Genomic DNA, 18,031 nt, shown 5'->3' on the forward strand with positions numbered 1-18,031 from the left:
TTTAGTTTCCTTTTTATTTTATTTTATTTTATTTTATTTTGACAAGGTCTTGCTCTCTTACCCAGGCTGGAGTACAGTTGGGTGATCACAGCTCACTGCAGCCTTTAACTCCTGGACTCCAGTGATCATCTCACCCCAACTAGCTGAGAAGCTGGAACTGCAGGTGCATGCCACTACACCTGGCTAATTTTTTAAAATTTTTTAATAGAGGACGGGGTCTTATTACGTTGCCCAGGCTGGTCTCAAACTCCCAGGCTCAAGCAGTCCTCCTGCGTGGGCTTCCTACAGTGCTGGGATTAGGTGTGAGCCATTGCAATGGCTAGTTCCCTTTTTTATTACCGTATTGTTGTGATTCACTCATCACAACTAAGGAACCAACCTTACTTAGTACATAACTATTAACTAAACCCCACATTATGTTTGGATTCTCTAGTTTTTTGTTTGTTTGTTTGTTTTTGAGACAGAGCCTCGCTGTCGCCCAGGCTGGAGCTGGAGTGCAGTGTCGCCATCTCGGCTCACTGCAAGCTCCGCCTCCCGGGTTCACGCCATTCTCCTGCCTCAGCCTCCAGAGTAGCTGGGACTACAGGCGCCCGCCACCGCGCCCGTCTAATTTTTTGTATTTTTTTTTTAGTAGAGACAGGGTTTCACCATGTTAGCCAGGATGGTCTTGTTCTCCTGACCTCGTGATCCGCCCGCCTCGGCCTCCCAAAGTGCTGGGATTACAGGCGTGAGCTGCCGCGCCCGGCCTGGATTCTCTAGTTTTTCTCTAGTGTCTTTATTCCAGGATCCCATCCAGGACACCATACTACATTTAGTGGTCATGTTTCCTTACCCTCCTCTGACCTGTGATGCTTTATTTTTGATGACCTGGACAGTTCTGAGGAGTATTGGTCAGGTATCTACAAATAAAATGTCCTTCAGTTTGGGTTTGTCTGATTTTTTTCTCAGACTGGAATTATAGGTTTTCAAGAGGAAGACCACAGAAATGAAGAGTTATTCTCATCACATCACATCAAGGGCATATGCTATCAACATGCCTTATCACTGGTGATATTAACCTTGGCCAGCTGACAGAGGAAGTGTTTGCCAGGTTTCTCTACAGTGAAGTTACTTTCCCTTCCTCCCATGTTGCTAAGTGCAGCTCACACTCAAAGGGTGGGGATTGAAGCTCCACTTTCTTGAGGTTGCCAATATCTGCATATCCTGCAAAATAATTTATTTACATAAATGATATTTTATCATTTATATATATTTTTTCTATTTACTTGATTTTCTCTCCGTGTGCTCCCATGCCCTCTTGTTTGCATGCACAGGGAGGGAAGGAACAAGCTCTCTGGGGTCTCTCCCTATAAAGACACCAATAGCACATCAGAGCCCCACCATGACTTCATGTAACCTTAATTACTTTTTTAGCAGCCCCAGCTCCACACTACAGGTTGGGGCTTCAACATGGGAACTTGGGGGTGAAGGGTGGGACACAAACATTCAGATATGTAGATAATTTATCTACATAAATTATTTGGAATTATTCCTTTACTTGTAAGAATGGACTTATAGATATTTATTTAATACTTTGTGTTATATTCCAATGCTACATTGTTTATTTAGTTGCCCAGATTGTTCTAGTATTAGGCATATACAGGATATCTGGCAAAAACCACAACAGATCAAGTATGGTGGCTCATGCTTGTAATCCCAGCACTTTGGGGGGGCTGAGGTGGGCAGATCACTTGAGGCTAGGAGTTTGAGACCAACCTGACCAATGTAGTGAAACCCCACCTCCACTGAAAATACAAAAAAATTCAGCCGGGCATGGTGGCACAAGCCTGTAGTCCCAGCTACTCGGGAGGCTGAGGCATGAGAAAGGCTTGAACCTTGGAGGCAAAGGTTGCAGTGAGCCATGATTGCACAACTGCACTCCAGCCTGGGTGACAAAGCAAGACACCCTCTCAAAAAAAAAAAAAAAAAAAATCCACAACAGTCAACATCAACAAATTAAACAAATAAATAACAATGAGGATCCAGATCTTGGTTTCTAATACCCTTAAGTATACAATACATTATTATTCTCTATACTTACCATGCTGTACAATTGATCTCAAGAACTTATTCATCCTAACTGAAACCTTGTATCTTTTGACCAACATCTCATCATTCCCTGACTTCTGTCCCCCATCCACCCCTGGCATTATTCTACTCTCTGCTTCCATTAATTCAACTATTTTAGATTCCACATACAATTGGAATAATGCAGTATTTGTCCTTCTGTGCCTAGATTATTCCACTTAGCATAATGTCCTCCAAGTTCATCCATGTTGTTGCAAATGACGGGATTTCCTTCTTTTCTAAGGCTGAAGAGTATTTCATTTTGTGTGGTGTGTGTTTGAGAGAGAGAGAGAGAGTGTGTGTGTGCATATGTAACACATTTTCTGTATCCATTCATGCATCAATGGACAGTTAAATTGCATATCTTGGTAATTATTAATAATACTGCAATGAACATGGGAGTGTAGATACCTCTTTGATGTACTGATTTCACATCTTTTAGATATATACTCAGAAAAGGGTGCTAGAAAATTGAAATTTAATATAAAACAAGATATATATCCAGAAATGGGATTGCTGGATCATATGATAGTTATTTTATAACTATGGTTGCTACTTCGGGAGAACATGGTTACTTCCTTGACTCACCAGCAGTATGCATTGATTTTTCTTTTCTTTCTTTTTTCTTTCTCTCTCTTCCTTTTTCTTTTTCTTTTCTTTTCTTTTTTTTGTGTGTGTGTTCTCTAAAATATTTATTGTCTTTTTCTTTTTTTTTTTATTATACTTTAAGTTCTAGGGTACATGTGCATAACGTGCAGGTTTGTTACATATGTATACTTATGCCATGTTGGTGTGCTGCACCCATCAACTCATCAGCACCCATCAATTCATCATTTATATCATGTATAACTCCCCAATGCAATCCCTCCCTGCTCCCCTCTCCCCATGATAGGCCCCAGTGTGTGATGTTCCCCTTCCCGAGTCCAAGTGATCTCATTGTTCAGTTCCCACCTATGAGTGAGAACATGCGGTGTTTGGTTTTCTCTTCTGTGATAGTTTGCTAAGAATGATGGTTTCCAGCTGCATCCATGTCCCTACAAAGGACGCAAACTCATCCTTTTTGATGGCTGCATAGTATTCCATGGTGTATATATGCCACATTTTCTTAATCCAGTCTGTCACAGATGGACATTTGGGTTGATTCCAAGTCTTTGTTATTGTGAATAGTGCCGCAATAAACATACGTGTGCATGTGTCTTTGTAGTAGAGTAATTTATAATCCTTTGGGTATATACCCAGTAGTGGGATGGCTGGGTCATATGGTACATCTAGTTCTAGATCCTTGAGGAATCGCCATATTGTTTTGGGTCTTGCTTTCTTGCCCAGGCTGGAGTGCAGTCACTACAGCCTGGAAACTCTGGGCTCAAGGGATCCTCCCACCTCAGCCTTCTGAGTAGTTAGGACTACAGGCGCACGCCACCAGGCCTGGCTAGTTCTGTTTCTCTTTTTTATAGAGAGGAGGTCTCCCTTTGTTGCCCAAGCTGGTCTCAGACTCCTGGGGTCATGTGATCTTCTCACCTCAGGCTCCTCAGTAGATGGGACTACAGGTGTGCTCACCATATTCGGCTAAATTTTTTTTTTTTTTTTGTAGCCGTGGGATCTCTCTGAATTGTCCACGCTCGTCTTAAACTCCCCTCAAGCGATCATCTCACCTTGGCCTCCCAAAGTGCTGGGATTACAGGCATGAGCCACTCCACCCATAGTGGCTTTCGATGCCCTCAGAAAACAGCTGATTATGTGCGCCTATGGAGTTATTCCGTTTGTACCATCAGGGTAACATTTTCAGCCGTCCTAGTTCTCTGGCAAAACATTTTGGGCCCTCGGTGACTTTTTGCTGAATGGATGACCCCCTCCCAGTGCAGAGTCATCAGAATCACTGGAGAGCTGAGGGTCTGGGGAGGCGCAGAGAGAAGGCTGAAGGCGGTCTCGCTTTCCTGCAGCAGGAAAGGGAACAAGGAGCGCTGCACTCTCTCAGTCCCGGGGAGGACAAGAAAACGCTGCCACCGGGGAGACAGACGCCTACTGCGTGGGCTTTAAATCCAGCGTGGGTGTGGGGCAGCGTTGAGGCTCGATCTTCCGCCCTGCCCCTTAGACAGAGAAGGGAAGGAAGTCGAGGTCAGGAGGGGAGGGAGGGGAAAGGAGGGGCAGGAGGGAAATCGAAAGAGGGAAGGGCCGGGGAGGGAGGGAAAGAGGCCCCGGAGGATACACCTGACGCTTCGATTGTAGTGGGGCTTCACTTGCTAAGGTGGAAGTGGTTGCGCCGGTGGTGGTACACTTTTTTGTACGTCTGAAATATTTCATAATTAACATTTGAGGAATTATTTCTTTTTTGAAACAGGAACTAGCTCTGTCGCCCAGGCTGGAGTGCAGTGGTGCGACCACGGCTCGCTGCGGCCTCCAACTCCTGAGCTAAAGGGATCCTCCTGCCTTAGTTTACTGAGTAGTTAACACTACAGGTTAGGGCCACCACGCCTGGCTAATTTAAAAAAAAAAAAAATCCTCCCGCCTCTGCCTTTGCCTGTGAATTTGCTGGGAATGCAGGACTTAACCGCAGTGCCTGACCTAAGGAATCACTCAACCTCATTCCCGCAGGGATGACCACACGTGTCCAGGACGTTTCCCTGGTAACTGGACGCGTCTTTAGTTCCCTGGGCTGCTCTCCTCCCGCGGTGACAGCCATTCCCGGGCTGACCTCACTGCGCGCCCTGGAAAGGGTGAGACCGACCTCAGTATCCGCCTCGGTTTCCTTGCGGAGAATTTAAACCACTTCTGAGGGCCCTGTAGACACTTCCGCGTCTTTTTTTTTTCCAAATGAGCTTTCTCCGCCTCTTTCGCAGACCCTGCGAACTTCAGATTCTCCCCTCATCCCGGCGGGTCTGGGGGGTCCTCACCCTGACCAGTTGTTGGTGGGCGTGAAGGCCAGCGACCCCTGGGGTTGGACCCTGTCTAATCTTCGCCTGCCCGGAAAAGGAGTGGGTGGGCATCAATCTCTGCAGCCCGCGAGCAGCAGGGGATTGGGGGAGGGGCGTGGGGTAGGGAGGTGGGTGCGGGCCTAAGCTTCTGAGCGCAGCACCCCGCCTCAGGAGGAGCCAAAGAAGATGCCTGCAGCAGGAGTCTCAGGTCCCGCGCCAAGGGCGTTGCCCTGGGGGATTGTCTTGGCCTCTGGGTTCTGGAGATGCGACAAACTAGGCCTGAGACCACAGCTGCAGAGAAAGGCGACCAGTGCACAGAGCCTGTGCCCTATTGCTTTATGTATCACTATAAAAATAGCTGTATTGAGCTATAATCGACATACATGAAATTGCACTTGTTTAAAGTGTACAAAATGATGGAAAGCCACCTATGTAGAATCCCTTGAAATCATCACCGCACTTAAGACAAGGAGCCTATGGGGAGGGCTGGGTAAGGAGAGAGAGGCAGGAGAGTGAGGCACCTGCTAGTGCAAAATTGAAGGGGGCACCAAAGAAACACCACCTCTCAGTGACCAAGATGCACAACATTTTAAAATCAAAATTAATGCAAACATTTTTGATGAATAAAATATAAAAATGTTAAATGAAGAACGGATCCAACTTTGCATTTGCCAGGCCCTGTGTCACTCCCCTCACCCTAGTCACTCCTGTTGGGATTACAGGCATGAGCCACCATACCCTGCCAATTCTGGGTTTTAAACTGTACTTTATTTATTACTATTCTCTTTTTTAAAAACTGATCAACCATGAGCATGCAAAAGTTCTCTGAATGAATGGAACTGTTTTCATAACATACTGTATATTAATAGGCAAATTTTGAAGGTCATTCAATTTGGAATTTTCTTTTTTATAGCACTTCTAATCAGTGTGTGTGACACACTACAGAGGTAGGAAAGACCATTTTTAGTAAATTATCTTCTTAATTGTAGAGAATTTCTGAAAATAAAACTGATGAAATTGTAAATTCTGCCTTTGAGGAGTTCCAAAAGACAGATCCATGGTGTCCTATTTGAAGAATTAATCCCCTGGAATGTTCCAGCCTTTGTTGGACACTTGATAACAAGATCCACCAGGGGTCAGGACAAGTGCACTAAGAAAGCCTTCTACTACTCTCCGTCTCTGATTCTTTGGACCACCCAGTCTTGCTGGCAGAGAGGTCAGTGATGGCTCTGTTGTACCCATAGGGACATGCAACAGTTGTGGAAGGAGTGATTACGTTCTCCTCAGATGACAACACAGTTCCCTTGTTTGTTTTCAGCTTGACACCCAAGAAATGTATGCCATCTGGACCCTGTGGATGGCAGTTGTATGGCACTCCATGTCCCAGCTCTACATGCCCACTGTGTTTCACATCTGGAGACAGAACATTTTTGTTGCCCTTCTAACTCACAGCCTGTGCTCCCAGAGTGAGAGGACAAGGCACAAGGCTCCTTGCCATCTTCCGCGTTAGCATTGGCAGCTGTGTAGAGTCTATAGTGGAGACTGGATTGTTGTTACTTATTCATTAGTGTTGAGACTAAATTCCAAGTAAGACACAATTATTGGACCAGATTAAAAAGTAAAACAGAACAAAACAAAAAACCCGCTATAGGGATGCCCAGGTAAGAACTGTGTGGTTTTGGGGGTAGTGGGGAAGATAGACCAAAAAAAATACCCCAAAACAAATACGACAAACTATATTTCCTATGCTCCAAAGCAGATAGATATGGCTTGTTTCCAAGGCCTGGCCAATGGAATATTGGAAGGCAATGTGTGTAATTTTCATATTGTGCCCTTGAAAAGAGTGTGAATTCTTTTTTTTTTTTTTTGAGGCGGAGTCTCGCTCTGTCGCCCGGACTGGAGTGCAGTGGCCAGATCTCAGCTCACTGCAAGCTCCGCCTCCCGGGTTTACACCATTCTCCTGCCTCAGCCTCCCGAGTAGCTGGGACTACAGGCGCCCGCCACCTCGCCCGGCTAGTTTTTGTATTTTTAGTAGAGACGGGGTTTCACTGTGTTAGCCAGGATGGTCTCGATCTCCTGACCTCGTGATCCGCCCGTCTCGGCCTCCCAAAGTGCTGGGATTACAGGCTTGAGCCACCGCACCCGGCCAAGAGTGTGAATTCTTTTCTGCTGGCTTGAAATGTGGACGAGATGCCAGAATCTGGTACAGTCATCTTGGAGCAAAAGATGGTGTGGTAAGTTGAAATATTGTTTGATAAGGTTGATGTCCCTACGCAGAAGTAGATCATATTCTGTGTCCCATTGGTGTCAGGTTTGGCAGTGTGACTTGTTATGACCAATGAAATATAAGCAGGCATAACGTGTGTTACTTCCAAGAAGAATTCTGAAGAGTCATTGAGTGTTTCTACCATGTTCTTTTTTCTTCCTGGTATAAGACAGGCAATGACCCAGATTTGGCTGCTTTGTCTGGGTCCTGGAATGAAAACAATGAAGAGTAGAGTCAAATGGGATCCACAACAGACATGTAGTTTAAGAAAGAAATTAACATTTGTTATTTTTAAACAGTCACGGAAACTTTGGGGATAATTTGTTACCACGGCAAAATCTGGCTAGTTCTGATTTATACAGAAATTGGTGCTTAGAGGGGGATGCTGCATAAAAAAATAATTTAAATTGTGGCTTTGGTTCCAGGGCTGAGTGGAGGGCAATGAGGAAAATATTATTGGAGGCTGGGAAGATGGCAACCCCTGTTTTGTAGTAGTGAAAGACTGGACAAAACAGTTACCTTTAATAACTTAGAATGAAGATAATGTATTAAATGAGCCTGTGGGTTTGAGTGAAGAAGTCAGGAAACAGATGCTAGTAATATAGTTTGATCGCTACTAGGTAAGGTAATACAAAAGGTGGGAGGAACAATATGCTTGGAAAAGCACTAAACTCTCTGCAAGCAAGAAGGGAAGAAAATGGTCTACACATTTTTGGACTTTTAGAATAAGAAGTTGCAAATATTTCTCTTCTTCAACTAATAAAAAATCTGAGAATGTCTTTGGGTGACAAAGACAGAAATTCAAACTCAGTCTTCGACAAAGAGGCAGTTAATAAGTAGCTATTAAACCTATGGTGGAAACCTCTGAATCAACTAAGATGTCAGCCAATAAATCCTTTCAGTGGACAAAATTGCTCAGAGAAAAGAACTTGAGTGCATTGCTTTCTGATGAAAGCCTGCTAATTCAAGGTAATATAATTAAATCTAAAGAGAAAAGCACGTCTCAAAAATATTGAATTGTATTAGCGCACAGAGTTAACTGAGACCATACAGATTTGAAAAAAAACAACAAGATGTTTTTGATAAAGTTAAATTGCCAAGGAGCCATACCTAGATTTTTAAAATCCAGAAAGCAAAAACTGTGATGCTTTGAGACCTAACATAACCCTTGGACTCCAACATTCTTTGGGCAAGCAGTAGGTTGAGAAAGCTGGTCAGCTCTAAAGGAAGGTACAGTCCCCAGTTCCTGCTTTAAATGTGGTTGAAGAAAATAATAGAAAAGGGAAACTTTCCACTTTAAAAGTGGAAAAAGGGCGACTGAGCGAGACTCTGTCTCAAAGAAAAAAAAAAGTGGAAAAACTTAATGACACCCTCCTGAGAGTGAAAGCAGGAACCATGGGTTCTATTCAAGAGATACTGAATTCCTAGCCAGAGCAATTAGGCAAGAAAAAGAAATAAAAGGCACCCAAATTGGAAAGGACAAAATAGAATTATCTGTGTTTGCAGATGCTGTGATATTATATACAGAAAATATTGCGAGATTGGGCCAGCAGCCCACAGTACCATGGGGCTCTTTCTTTGTTCCCAGACAGATCGGCAGGTCAAGAAATAAAAGACGCACATGAGATAGTGAAAGCTGGGTCCAGGGGAGTAACTGCTTTCTGGTCCTGCGATGCCACCAATGCACTGGATATGCCAGCATTTATTATTAAGTTTAGTGAGGGCGGGGGTAGGTTAGTGAGGGATTTAGGTTGTTTGATTATGAGGTGAGATGGTCACATGGGGATGAAGTAATTCTTTAGCATAACATCGGTATGCAGAAGTGCAGTATACAGAGATAAGAAGTTACAATATAGTGTATACATCAGCAATTTTTAACAGAACATTAAAACAGAAACACAGTCTATTCATAACCTATGTTTAGCAAGATATTAATCAGCACTAACAGTTGCAGCAAAAGCTGGCTGCAAACAATCAATAGAAACAGGACGTGAAGCTAGACAACTGGTTAGACCACAAATTCTCAGAAGGGAGTATGCCTTAACCCTAAAGAGACCTAGAAGAGCCATGGCAAGATAAGGGTGTTTATAACCCTAGCTTATCCATATGAACAGGCACCCTCATGTGTCCGTTTATAGGCTCTTCACAGGGGTCACATTCCATTCCCAGGGCTATGAACATCTGTTTTTCTGGGATAGGAATCTTGATGATGTGAAACCTCCCTGACTGCATGTCCGTTTATAGGTTTTCTGCAGGGGGGAGCATATCATGCGCTGTAGGCTCATTCTGGCAGCCCAACATTGCATTGTCTTTACACAATCCTGCATGCAATTTTGCATTTACAATAACCAGGAGCATTTCATCTTTTATTCCATAGCAATAGTTTCAGGGGCTCTCCCTACGAGAAAACCCTAAAAACTCCACAGGAACTGTTAGAACCAATTAACAAATTCAGTAAAGTTGCAAGGTACAAAACCAAAAATGCAAAAATCAGCAACGTTTCTGTCCGATAACAACTATGCAAAATAGAAATCAGCCAGGCATAGTGACTCACACCTGTAATCCCAGCACTTTGGGAGGCTGTGGTGGGTGGATCACTTGAGGTCAGGAGTTTGAGACCAGCCTGGCCAACATGGTAAAACCCTATCTCTACTAAAAATACAAAAATTTGCTGGGCATGGTGGTGGACACCTGTAATCCCACCTACTTGGGAGGCTGAGATGCTCCCATCCGTATTGACGAGATTTGTATTGGGTATGCTCGACTGTAATGTGCTATGTCCGATCAATGATAGAATGTACTATGTACGTTAATGGAAACACTGGATTAGTTGATATCTCGGAGGGCAGAACTAGTACTTTGGAGGTCTAAGTGATATGTGTTACAGTTGAGTTGTTCAAGGGAATGTTCTTGCTTGTAAGCATGTTGGCGAGAATTGTTAGTAAATATGTAAATTTATGTTCTATGGACGGTTAAGCATTTATAGTACTATATAATATCCATGTGGACTAACAGTAATGCTTGAACCCAAGTAATGGACTAACAGTAATGCTTGAACAGTAATCACTTGAACCCAAGAGGTGGAGGTTGCAGTGAGCCAACATCAAACCACTGCTCTCCAGCTTGGGTGACAAAGTGAGACTCTGTCTCAAAAAAAAAAAAAAAAAGGAAAGAAAAGAAATCAAGAAAATCAATCCCATTTACAATAGCTACAAAAAAATACTTAGCAATAAGTTGAACAAAGGGAGTGAAAGGTCTGTACATTAAAAATTATAAAACATTGATGAAAGAAATTGAAGAAGACGCTAATAAATGAAATGATAGCCCATGTTCATGGACTGGAAGAATTAATATTGTTGAAATGTTTATTCTACTCAAAGTGAACTACAGATTCACTACATCTTCTGTCAAAATTCCAAGGACATTTTCCACAGAAATAGAAAAACAGTCTTAAAATTTCTATAGAACCACAAAAGACCCCAAATAGCCTAAGCAATCTTGAGTAAGAAGAACCAAGCAGGAGACTTTACACTACCTGATTTCCAAATGTAGTACAAAGCTATAGTAATCAAAACAGCTGGTACTGGCATAAAGAGAGTCATATAGACCAATTAAACAGAATAGAGATCCCAGAAATAAATATACACATTCATAGGCCAAGCAACCTTGAGAAAGATACCTTGAACATACATAATGAAAGGATACTCTTTTCAATAAATAGTGTTGGGAAAACTGGATATCCAGTGCAGAAGAATGAAATTGGGTCTTTGTCTCATACCATATAAAAATAAACTTGAAATTGATTAAAGACTTACATGTAAATGCTGAAACTGTAAAACCACTGGCAGAAAACCCAAAAGATAATTTATTGATGTTGGTCTTGGCAATGAATATTTGGAATACGACCCCAAAAGTACAGGCAACAAAAGCAAAAAAAGACAAATGAATGACACAAAACTAAAAAGCTTTTACACAGCAAAGGAAATTATCAAAAGAAAGGAGACAACCTACAGAAGGAGAGAAAATATTTGCAAACTGTACATCTAATAAGGGGTTAGTATCTAAAATATAAAAAGAACACAAACAATTCAATAGCAAGGAAACAAATAATTCAATTTAAAAATGAGCAAAAGATCTGAGTAGACAAATATCTCAAAAGAAGACATTTCAATGGCCAATAGGTATATGAAAAAGTGTTCAATATTACTAATAATCAAAGAAATATTAATTAAAAACACAAAGAAGTATCATCTCATACCCATGTAGCTATTACTAAAAAGACAAAAGATAAATGTTGGCAAGGATGTGGAGAAAAGGGAGTATCTGCACACTGTTGGTGGAAACTTAAATTACTGCAGCCATTAGAGAAAACAATATGGCAGTTCCTCAAAAAATTAAAAATAGGCCAGGCTAAGTGATTCACACCTGTAATCCCAGTACTTTCGGAGGCTAAGGCAGGAAGACTACTTGAAGCCGGGAATCTGAGACCAGCCTGGGCAACATAACAAGATCTTATCTCTACAAAACATTTTTAAAAATTACCTGGGCATGGTGGCATGAGCCTGTGTTCCCAGCTGCTCTGCAGGCTGAGGCGGGAGGGTCACTTGGGCTCAGAAGTTTGAGGCTGCAATGATCTAGGATGCCACCACTGCACTCTAGTCTGGGCAACAGAGTGAAATTGAATTTCTAAAAATAATTAAAATAAACATACTGTCATATGATCCAGCAATCCTATTTCTGGGTGTATGTCTAAAAGATATGAGATCAGTAGGCCAATGAGGTATCTACAATCTCATGTTTGTTGTAACATTATTAATAATTGCCAAGGTATGGAATTAACCAAACTGTCCATTGATGCATGAATGGTTAAAGAAAGTATCACACACACACACACACACACACACACACACACACACACGGGAATACTATTCCACCTTAGAAAAGAAGAAAATTCTGTCATCTGCAACAACATGGATGAACCTGAAGGACATTATGCTAAGTGAAATCAGCCAGCCACAGAAGGATGACTACCACGTGATTCCACTTATATGTGGAATCTAAAAAAGTCGAATTCATAGAAGCGAAGAAAGAATGCCAGGGGCTGGATAGTGGGCAGAGGTTGGAGCATGGGGAAATGTTGGTCAAATGGTCAAAAGTTTCAGTTAGACAAAATGAATAAGTTCTGGAGATCTATTGTACAGCATGGCAACTGCAAGGAATAATAATGTATTGTATACTTAAAAATTCCCAAGAGAGTAGAAATTAATTGTTCTTATCACAAAACACACCTATGTGAGGTGATAGATATGTTAATTAGCTGGATTTAATCATTCCACAGTGTATAGATGTATCAAAACATCATGTTGTACACTGTGAATATATACAATTTTATTTGTCAATCATACCTCAGTAAGGCTGGAGTGAAATGGAGGAAAAAGCCATCGGGAACCACTGACTAGAATCAGAACCACTCAGCAAACAGTCCCCACCCCTGGGTAACAGTACCTCACAGTGTCTGCCCAGCAGCATTTCAAAATTTCTATGGACCAGGGACTATTCTATGCCTCCCATTCTTCCCCTTCCCAGATGAGAGGTGATTTTTTTTTTTTTTTTTGAGGCGGGGTCTCACTCTATCGCCCAGGCTGGAGTGCCATTGTGCAATATCCATCCCACCTCAGCTTCCTGAGTAGCTGTGATCAGAGGCATACACAACCATGCCTGATAATTTTTGTAATATTTTTTAGAGACAAGATTTCACCATGTTGCCCAGGCTGGTCTCAACTTCCCATACTTAAGGGATCCATCTGCCTTGGCCTCCCAAAGTGCCGAGATTATAGGCATAAGCCACCACTCCTGGCCTATCAAATGAGAGGATTATTAAATGTTATTCTGTTACTATTTATTTCACTATTGTATAATGTGTGTGTATGCGTGATAACTTGTATTTTAAGTCATACATCTCCAAAGGAGTCATACCCAGGCCTGATAGAAAGACCACCACATGATCTGGACTTTGTCTATGATGGGGCATTGCATTGGAATGGAATTTTTGTTATTTCTCTAAGGAAGGAAAGGTATATAAAAGGAATAAAAGTGAATATTTGTGAGTAAATATTCTTGATAGTTTTTTTTTTTTTCTAAGAGACATGTTGCCCAGGCTAGACTTAAACTCTTGGGCTCAAGCAATCTTCCTGCCTCAGTCTTCTGAGTAGCTGTCCCGGGGATGCCAAAATCCATGAATGCTCAAGTCTCTGATATAACATGGCCTAGTATTTACATATAAGCTATATATATCCTCCCGTAGACATTAGACCATTACTAGATTATTTAAGATATGTAATACAATGCAGATGCTGTATAAATGGTTGTGATACTGTGTTATTTAGGGAATGATGACAGGAACAAAGTCTGCACATGTTCAGTAGAGACATTACCATCCAGTTTATTTTCTGAATATTTTCCATCTGCTCTTGCTGAATCCACAGATGCAGAGCTCCCGGATACGAGGGCAAAGTGTGCTTTGAGAGTAGGGTGGGAGAGGTTGCTAATGAGTACAGGGGAGCAGGTGCCGAACACAAGGGCCCTGCATTGGGGCATCTGGACATTCTGTCTCAGGACTTGAGACTCCGTTTGCATGGCACAGGCAGACTCAGCCCAGGTCAAAGTCCACCCCTTGAAGCTTCATTTTACCCCAAGCTCTTTCTGGACCCTGGAATTTGGCATCCCATAGGCCCTGGCAGGAAGGACAGACGAACCAGATTTTAGATAACATGTCTGGAATAGAGTGAGGCCCTACTGTGTGCCCGGCACTTTCCCCACAGGATCCTCTAGCTAGAACATTCAAGGCTCATGGAGAGAAATACCCAGTTAAAATATCAGAAATGAAAAAAGAGATACCATTAGAGACATGAAAAAGACCATTAGGTAATAGTATTAGCATTTATATTCTGAGATTCAACAGTAGTGGTCACTTCCCTCCACCCTTATGTGTGTCCCAGACCACCCTGGGCGAGGAGGGCTGAGGTTAGGGAACACCCGTGGATGCTCTGATACTGGTCCCGGACCTCGGGGGTGACAGTGATGAGGAACTGGGTGCACACATGAGTGGGGCAGCCAGGCCTGGCCAGAGAAGGCACACACACGTGCACAGACGTGTTTACCCACGTACACGTGTGCATGCATGCACACAAACACATTGCAGGCAGGCATGTGGCCACCTCAGGCAGTGGAGGACCATGACTCTGGGCCCTGCTGACCCGGGCAAGGCCCCACTGTGATGCGTGCCATGACCTCAGAATGTCACTGGTGCTTAGCACCAATCAGCTCTCCGGCCTGCCTCTGTGTTCTATGGCAGTTACACACGCACAGTGGTATCTGGGAACAGTTTTGTGGACTCGAAGGTTTTCTACCTGAGAGGCATAACGCAGGCCAGCTGATTCATCAGAATCAGGTGAGTGCGACCTGCTCTCTTCCCTCCAGGCTCACTTGGGGACAGTGGCTATGGTGTGGGCGGTGTTGGTCTCTGGGCAGCTACCGAGGAGGGTCATCCCTGAGCACTCACTGGGCGGCTGTTCTCCACTGCCCGTGTAGACGACTTGGCTCTTTCGTCTTCATGGTGGCTTCATAGAGTGAGTGCCATTCCCTAGTGTACCCATTCGACAGGTGAGACGTCTGGGGTCAGAGAGGCGGTAACTGGCCTGGGAATCTAGACAGGACCCTGGGTTTTGCTCTCAGCCCTGCCGTGTGCTGTGCTGGAATTCAGGCCTGAGCCCTGGGACCTCCCTGCCCGAGATCCCAAGTCTTCCCAGGTTTCCCATCCCGATGGGGCAGAGCCTGGCCCTGGCAGAGCTACTGGGATGGATCCACTGTGGGTTGGGGGGATAGGAGGGTCCTCAGAACACCTCTGTGCCCTAAGCTGGGTCCTGATGGTGGCTGTGGGCCCCACTGAACACACATGGTCCCTTATCCTGGGAACCTTCTGCCTTGGGCAGCTTGAAAATAAGGAGCCTGGAGGGCTGGCTGGGGGAGACTATCTTCCCTTCTGTTCAAAGTTGTCTAGGCACTGGGGTTCTCTCCAAGTATTTCTTGCTCTGTCTGGTCCTCTCGAGGCCTCGCCCTCCTTTTGCCCCAAGTGTTCCCAGGAGGGACGGTCCATCCAGGTGTTCTCCAGGATCAAGGACCCACGGTCCTTCCTCAGTGACCCAGGAAAATGAAGCCCCTCCTGTGGGGACAGCTCAGAATGGTGGAGTCCACAGTCCCTCCCCGAGTGAGGGTTTCCACGAGCACAATAGATCATTTTCATCCCCAAACCGGACACCCTCCTGCTCAGCTGGCATTATTCCTAAAGTGGCTTCACTGTTCAGACTCAAGGGCCACGGGAGCCAAAGTGATGAGCGGAGAAGAACAGAGCAGTCAGGAGAGATCTTGATCCCTGTAGGAAACTGGGCATCTCTGTGGTCCCTGAGCATCTCCGGAGGCCGATTGTACAGAGACCTCTGGTCGCTGACCCCAGTCTCCCTCCACATCCCTGGAGTAGCCCACCATGGGCCCTTCACCCTTGGCAGGTGGATACCATTCAACCTGCTGGGGCAGGTGTGTCCCCATTTCATGGCAACTGGGGACGACGGGATTCTCTGTCCAGGTCCCACTGTCCTCAAGTCCTTGGGGTGATGCCCACCCCTGCTTGGGACTGGAGACTCCAGAGACTCATGCAGGTGTGGGACACTAGGTCTGGCGCCTTTTTACCCGGGGGTGGTGGTGGAATCGGGTTACACAGCCAGCCAGCATCTGGGAGCCTGGCGGGAACAGTTCAGGTGTTCTCCAAAGCTCTCAAGTACAATGTAACTTTTAGATGATTTTGTCTCACAGGATGGTAATCGTAGAGGATGCAGATAGTTTGCAGGCACAGGAGCGAGAGAATATCATCATGAACTATGAGAAGGTACGGGTCGGTCTGCTCCTTGGAGGGAGGCCTCTTCCAGTGAGCCCTGGTCAAAGGGTCCTGGACTCCCTAGGAGCACAGGGTGGGCATGGGTGGCCACTACCCACAGGCCCTTGCACCCTTTGCCTTGGACCCCTCACCAAGGCTCCCTCTGGGTTACAGGGACACCGAGCTGGGCTGCCAGAGGACTCGGGACCTGAGCCTGTTGGAATCTACACCAGCATTGATCACTTTGGAATTTTGTAGTGAGTCCTCTGTGCTCCCCTCACACCTAAAGCATGTGTCTCAGCTCAGGGATGGGTTTGCTTTTAGAAAAGCCTTTCCAAGGCAGCACTATCTAGCCGGGTCAGGCCAACCTCCTTTCCAGGGTCAGAACTCCTCCCTGGCTCCCGTGCAGGTCCAGCCCGAGGTTGCTGTTAGGCCAGAGGTGCGGGGCCCATCTAGGGAGTGGGTGGGAATGGAGATTGGGCTAGGTCGGGCCCCTGGACTCTCAGCAGTTCTGTCTCCAAGTCAGCACAAGAGGAGTGGGGCAGCCTGAGGGTCTGGCCCTGTCTACTTGGAAACAACCCCAGTGAGATCCAAGGGTTGTGGCCACAGGGTGAGGGGACGCCTGGCCCAGCCTCAGGGCTGTTGTCCAGCAGGTCTCTGAGGGCCCACCTGCCCCTGTCCTCCCTCATTTCCCTAGAGCTACAGCCCTCACTGTCCCCATGGGGAAGATGGAAAGGCATGGAGACAGTGGGGCCTGTGGCCCTAGGGGAATGGGGGAGAAGATGGGCAGGGCCCCATTATGGGCATCTCACGGTGAGGCCAGGGAGGCAGCAGGGCTTGTGGCTAGAGACCTGCGGCCATGTAAGAGGAGCCCAGCCAGGAGCCCATCCCTTAGGGATCATAGGATGGAGAAGCAGAGGATCCCGGGGGAGGTAGGGTGGGAGCTGATGAGCCGTGCCACTTCTGAAACACAGGGTGTGTGGGTCAGGTGCAGGGAGAGGCAGGTGGAAGCTGGGAGTCAGAACCTGCAAGGACCTTGGGGCTGTCAAGTGGGATGGGCCCCTGGTACACCAGGAGTACACCGGGCAGGTCTCAGGGCAGGCTGCGGTGACCCTGGCGGGGAGATGTGGTCACTCCCTAAGGGACCCCTGTCAGGGCCCAGTCACCCACCCTGGGCGGCCCCCATCCCATCTCAGGCCCGACCTTTCTCAGCTCCAGCAGAAAGTACCACCTCCAGTCTAGGACAGGCAGCCCTGTGGTGCAGCCTGACCGCCCCCCACGCCAGGGGCCCCAGTAACCCCGGCCAGGCTGGCCCCACACTCCTTCTTCTCCCAGGTCCTCCCCTTCCTGGGAGTCAGCCCCACAGGAAGGCCCTTGTCCTCCCTTCCCTGTGTCTTTTCCTGGACTGAGCACTGAGCTAGATGGGGACAGAGCCTGTCCTTTCTGGGGGTTGGGTCCCAGTCTTGGGAAGCTCCAGGCCCTGTGCAGGTCCTCAGTTCTGCCTGGGTTGTCTTACAGTGAGACAGAGCTGCCTCCTGCCACTGCTCGGGAGGCGAAGGTAAGAGCCTGATGCATGGGGAGGGGGCTGAACCAGGGATGTGGGGACTGGGCAGGTGGTCGGTGAGGCAGAGGAGGCAGCTAGCCTGGGCGGTGGCGGGTGAGGGCAACTCGAGGTCCCTGGGAGGGGCAGCACTCCCTGCTGGACCTGACCCCAGGTTGCTGTAACTTTGGCAGCTTGATAAGATTCCAAAGTGAGAACCACAGTTGTGGCTTGGGGGCTGCCCGCCTGTGTCAGGACCCCATCTGGAGGCTGGGACC

General features: G+C 45.9%; 1 protein-coding gene across 1 annotated transcript; it reads left to right on the top strand.

The window, feature by feature from the left end:
• Nucleotides 1-15,805: 15,805 nt before the first annotated feature.
• LOC117068005 (ubiquitin carboxyl-terminal hydrolase 6-like) lies at nt 15,806-17,783 on the top strand. Its single transcript, XM_033185273.1, has 4 exons — nt 15,806-15,876; nt 16,153-16,225; nt 16,388-16,470; nt 17,732-17,783. The coding sequence occupies exons 1-4, from the start codon at nt 15,827-15,829 to the stop codon at nt 17,781-17,783; spliced, it is 258 nt and encodes an 85-aa protein (XP_033041164.1). The 5' UTR covers nt 15,806-15,826.
• Nucleotides 17,784-18,031: the final 248 nt, after the last annotated feature.

This window comes from Trachypithecus francoisi, unplaced genomic scaffold (genome assembly GCF_009764315.1).
Source record: "Trachypithecus francoisi isolate TF-2019V2 unplaced genomic scaffold, Tfra_2.0 Lachesis_group20, whole genome shotgun sequence".
NCBI classification, from domain to species: Eukaryota; Metazoa; Chordata; class Mammalia; order Primates; family Cercopithecidae; genus Trachypithecus; species Trachypithecus francoisi.